General features: G+C 37.9%; 1 protein-coding gene across 1 annotated transcript in view; it reads right to left on the reverse strand.

Annotated features, from left to right (window-relative positions):
- IFT88 (intraflagellar transport 88) overlaps positions 1-6,000 on the reverse strand; it is a 192,339-nt gene that overhangs the window by 161,151 nt on the left and 25,188 nt on the right. Inside the window, exon 9 of the mRNA XM_053708525.1 lies at positions 1,307-1,409. Within this exon, the coding sequence (XP_053564500.1) occupies positions 1,307-1,409 (103 nt within the window). The remainder of the gene's footprint in view (positions 1-1,306; positions 1,410-6,000) is intronic.

Below are 6,000 nucleotides of genomic sequence, written 5' to 3' on the forward strand. Positions count from 1 at the left end.
GAATCATCTTGGGCAACATCATTATCAGTGGCATCATTGTCCCTACTTTGTTTGGACACTATGTCACATTCATCACATATATTTAAATGGGGAGGAACCTTGGCTTCCAAACATACAGAACATCGTCTATCTGATGGTTCAGACATGTTAACAGGCATAAACTTGATAACAAAGCACAAAAAACGTTTTAAAATAAAACCGTTACTGTCACTTTAAATTTTAAACTGAACACACTTTATTACTGAATATGTGAAAAAGTATGAAGGAATTGTTCAAAATTCACCAAAATTTCACCACAGTGTCTTAAAGCCTTAAAAGTATTGCACACCAAATTTGAAAGCTTTAACTCTTAAAATAACGGAACCGGAGCCGTTTTTACATTTAACCCCTATACAGTCCCTGGTATCTGCTTTGCTGAGACCCAACCAAGCCCAGAGGGGAATACGATACCAAATGACGCCTTCAATAAGCTTTTTCAGTGGTTCTTAGCTCCTCACACATGCATCTGCATGCCTTGCTTTCCAAAAACAACTGCACATTAGTGGCGCGAAAATGAGGCTCTGCCTATGACTAGAAAAGGCCCCCAGTGAAAAAGGTGTCCAATACAGTGCCTGCCGTTTTTTTAATACATCCCCAAGATTAAAAGAACTATTTATAGTTATAATCCACTAAATATACTTATAAAGTAATCGTTTTAGCCCAGAAAAATGTCTACCAGTCTTTAAAGCCCTTGTGAAGCCCTTTATTCTTATACTAAACTAAGAAAATGGCTTACCGGTTCCCATAGGGAAAATGACAGCTTCCAGCATTACCAAGTCTTGTTAGAAATGTGTCATACCTCAAGCAGCAAAGTCTGCCCACTGTTTCCCCCAACTGAAGTTAATTCATCTCAACAGTCCTGTGTGGAAACAGCCATCGATTTTAGTAACGGTTGCTAAAATCATCTTCCTCTTACAAACAGAAATCTTCATCTCTTTTCTGTTTCAGAGTAAATAGTACATACCAGCACTATTTTAAAATAACAAACTCTTGATTGAAGAATAAAAACTACATTTAAACACCAAAAAACTCTTAACCATCTCCGTGGAGATGTTGCCTGTGCAACGGCAAAGAGAATGACTGGGGTAGGCGGAGCCTAGGAGGGATCATGTGACCAGCTTTGCTGGGCTCTTTGCCATTTCCTGTTGGGGAAGAGAATATCCCACAAGTAAGGATGACGCCGTGGACCGGACACACCTATGTTGGAGAAAATATGCCTGTTGCAGCATGTCATTTGCATAACTCATAAAATAAATGGTGCAAGTACCTGCATGACTAAACATTTTGTTTTTCACAATAACTTGATAGGTATTCAGGGCTTCAGCATACATTTCATTTGCAGAGTACTGGCTCGCCAAATTGAACAGCACCTGCAAAATAATACTATAAGAATCATATGGTTGACTTCAGAATTTCACAACAAAAGCAGTGGCTATGTAAACAGGTTTAAATCCTAGTAACAGAGTAACCAATTCAATGTCAGCTTACGCGTCTCAGGAGTGATTTATTTATGCATTAGTCACAATAAACAAACTGCTAAGTTGGTACCAAAAGTTCGGTCTCATTACCTCTATCTACAGTCAGATCAAATGTTACAACCATTACCCAATGTGCAATTTTATGTGGAAAGTTTAGCTCTATATTCAGTTACTGATTATATGACAGTGTGGGCAGTGTCAAAATCCAAAAAGTTTATGTCACGGCATCTACTACATATTGATTAGCTTGAATAGAGTTAAGGAATGTGTAACTACACTTAAGATGTTTAGGGAATTTAAAGATTTGTGCAGTACTGTGTATGTTTGTGTGGACTAAAAACATTCGGCTATATTACAAGTTTTGCGTTATGAGTAAAAAAGCAACCGCTGACACTTTTTTGTTTGTACCGCAAATTAACTTACGCAATTTGCTCAAAGTCTTTTTTCAATGGGACTTCCACAGCGCCGATATTACAAGCTTTTTCTGGGAGGCCAAAAAGTGAGCGGTACAGCCTATCCCGCAAGATTCGTAACGCATTCTAAAGTCAGTAGTTATGAGTTTTATGCTACAAAACTGTAGCATAAAACTCATAACTAAATTGCTAAAAAGTACACTAACACCCATAAACTACCTATTAACCCCTAAGCCGAGGCCCTCCCGCATCGCAAACACTAAAATAAAATTATTAACCCCTAATCTGCCGCTCCCGACATCGCTACCACTATAATAAACATATTAACCCCTAAACCACCACACTCCCGCATTGCAAACACTAGTTAAATATTATTAACCCCTAATCTGCCGCCCCTAACATCGCCACCACTATACTACATTTTTTAACCCCTAAACCTAAGTCTAACCCTAACCCTAACACCCCCTAACTTAAATATAATTAAAAGAAATCAGATATTTAAACTAATTACACCTAATCTAATAGCCCTATGAAAATAAAAAAGCCTCCCAAAATAAAAATAAAAAACTAGCCTAAACTAAACTACCAATAGCCCTTAAAAGGGCCTTTTGCGGGGCATTGCCCCAAAGAAATCAGCTCTTTTACCTGTTCCAATCAGCCAATAGAATGCAAGCTCAATCCTATTGGCTGATTGCATTTCACCTTTAATTCCGATTGGCTGATAGAATTCTATCAGCCAATTGGAATTCAAGGGACGCCATCTTGGATGACGTCATTTAAAAGGAACCGTCAACAGAAGAGGATGCTCCGCGCCGGATGTCTTGAAGATGGACCCGCTCCTCTCCGGATGGATGAAGATAGAAGATGTTGTCTGGATGAAGACTTCTGCCCGTCTGGAGGACCACTTCTGCCAGCTTGGATGAAGACTTCTCCCGGCTTCGTTGAGGATGGATGTCCGGTCTTCAAAACTGTAAGTGGATCTTCGGGGGTTAGTGTTAGGTTTTTTTTAAGGGTTTATTGGGTGGGTTTTAGATTAGGGTTTGGGCAGCAATAGAGCTAAATGCCCTTTAAAGGGCAATGCCCATCCAAATGCCCTTTTCAGGGCAATGGGGAGCTTAGGTTTTTTAGTTAGGATTTTATTTGGGGGGGGGGTTGGTTGTGTGGGTGGTGGGTTTTACTGTTGGGGGGGTTGTTTGTATATTTTTTTTTACAGGTAAAAGAGCTGATTTCTTTGGGGCAATGCCCCACAAAAGGCCCTTTTAAGGTAGTTTAGGCTAGGGTTTTTTTTATTTTGGGGGGCTTTTTTATTTTCATAGGGCTATTAGATTAGGTGTAATTAGTTTAAATATCTGATAATTTGTTTTTTATTTTGTGTAATTGTATTTAATTAATTTAATGTATTTAATTGTAGAGTAATGTTAGATGTTAGTGTAAGACAGGTTAGGTTTTATTTTACAGGTAAATTTGTATTTATTTTAACTAGGTAGTTAGTAAATATTTAATAACTATTTAGTAACTATCCTACCTAGTTAAAATAAATACAAACTTGCCTGTAAAATAAAAATAAACCCTAAGATAGATACAATGTAACTATTAGTTATATTGTAGCTAGCTTAGGGTTTATTTTATAGGTATTTAGTTTTAAATAGGAATAATTAAGGTAATGATAGTAATTTTTATTTAGATTTCTTTTAATTATATTTAAAGTTAGGGGGTGTTAGGGTTAGACTTAGGGGTTAATAAATTTAGTATAGTGGCGGCGACGTTGGGGGCGTCAATTAGGGCCTTATAAATGTAGGTAGGTGGCGGCGATGTTAGGGGCAGCAGATTAGGGGTTAATAATATTTAACTAGTGTTTGCGATGTGGGAGTGTGGCGGTTTAGGGTTAATATGTTTATTATAGTGGTGGCGATGTCCATAGCGGCAGATTAGGAGTTAATAAGTGTAGGTAGGTTGCGGCGACATTGAGGGCAGGAGATTAGGAGTTAATAAGTATAATGTAGGTGTCGGCGATGTTGGGCCAGCAGATTAGGGGTTAATAAGTATAATGTAGGTGTCGGCGATGTCAGGGGCGGCAGATTAGGGGTTAATAAGTATAATGTAGGTGCCGGCGATGTCAGGGGCGGCAGATTAGGGGTTAATAAGTATAATGTAGGTGCCGGCGATGTCGGGGGCGGCAGATTAGGGGTTAATAAGTATAATGTAGGTGCCGACGATGTTGGGGGTGGCAGATTAGGGGTTAATAAATATAATGTAGGTGTCGGCGATGTCGGGGGCAGCAGATTAGGGGTTAATAAGTGTAAGATTAGGGGTGTTTAGACTCAGAGTTTATGTTAGGGTGTAAACATAAATTTTGTTTCCCCATAGGAATCAATGGGGCTGCGTTACGGAGCTTTACGCTGCTTTATTGCAGGTGTTAGGCTTTTTTAAGCCGGCTCTCCCCATTGATGTCTATGCGGAAATCGTGCACGAGCACGTAAAACCAACTCACCGCTGACTTAAGCAGCGCTGGTATTGGAGTGCGGTATGGAGCACAATTTTGCTCTACGCTCACTGCTTGCCTAATAACGCCGGGTTTATGAAAACCTGTAATACCAGCGCTGTAGGTAAGTGAGCGGTGACAATAACGTGCAAGTTAGCACCGCACCCCTCATAAGGCAAAACTCGTAATCTAGCCGATAGTTAGGTAGGTTCAAGAGCACACACATGTTTTAAGCAGTATACTACAGCAGTGTTTGTAACAATGTTAATTATTGCACTTTACACAACAAAGGAAAGCTATCAGTTGCTATCTTGCAATTATAACTATAATAATAACAGGACAATAAACCCCTTCTTTGAATAGTTAGACAATTCTCCTTCAAGATTATTTATTTCTAGGGTGGGTGATAAGGGCTTCTTTATGAGGTATTGTTAAGGAATATGACATAGTTCTGACAATCATTTGACAGTGGGATGGATACAGAACCATTTAAAACAAGAGAATTGACTATCTTATAAAAGATCTCACATCACTCTATGTATTGTGGGGGATGTATGGTCTTCTCAGGTGATCTCTTAAAAAATGTGTCCCTCCTCTTTCTTGCTGCATTTGTAGTGATGAGAAACTGATTCTAGGGATTCTTATAACAGTTATCTAGTAGACAAATGACTGCAGTTATCATTGCAATGACCTGCTATATAGAAAGGGGCATGAAACTCCTTATTTTGAAAACCCCTCTTTCCCTAGCAATCCATTACATAAAGGTAAACCATCAAAACGTTATATTGTTTACTGGGTGCTAACGTCACAGGTCTCCCCAGACTCTTCAAAAATCCAAAAAACAAAATGATGCACGCCAAAGTTTTTAGCAGACAAAATATTGAGAGACTTTTATTAAAGCTCAATTATTAATAACGTTTTGGGGCTCCTGCCCCTTTATCTAGCTTGAGGATCAGCCTTTCCGAAGACAGTTTCACGGTGGTACTATAGAAGTACTATGAAGGTATTCAGTGTAAGAACTGTCACCTATTTATATACCTACTTGATTGTTTTTAAAGTGTTTTTAAGTACTGTACTATATTGTTGCAATTTGTTTCTTTTTAATAAATACTACGCTTAGAGGTGTTTGTGTGCTCTCTCCTGTCTTCTTTGTCTTTCTATTGTCTACTAAAAACTTTGGAGTGCAAATTAATTTTTTTGTTTTTGGACCCCCTGTGTATTGTGTGTGTAATATACAAAACTACTTGTTTTAAGTCAAACTATTCAATGTATGGGACATGTCAGTCACTGAAATTTTGTTTCTTACTCCTCAAACATAAGATGAAGTAAATTACATATGCATTAATTGTACTTTACTCCCACATTTAATTTTATCTGAGGGTTTAGAGATTTTTGTTCTCAATGAGAGGTGAATGTAGAGCATGTTTTTCTTGCAAAGAAATAAAAAACACTTAGTTAACATGATTTTTAAATTGCATCACAAAATATTTTCAAGTTCACATTAACAAAATCTACTGAATAAACACAAATGAAAAGAAGTAAATATCTAAACTAACAATTAAAAGGTACACTACATTCTAAATTGTTA

The sequence above is a fragment of the Bombina bombina genome, chromosome 3, assembly GCF_027579735.1.
Source record: "Bombina bombina isolate aBomBom1 chromosome 3, aBomBom1.pri, whole genome shotgun sequence".
In the NCBI taxonomy this organism is placed as follows: domain Eukaryota; kingdom Metazoa; phylum Chordata; class Amphibia; order Anura; family Bombinatoridae; genus Bombina; species Bombina bombina.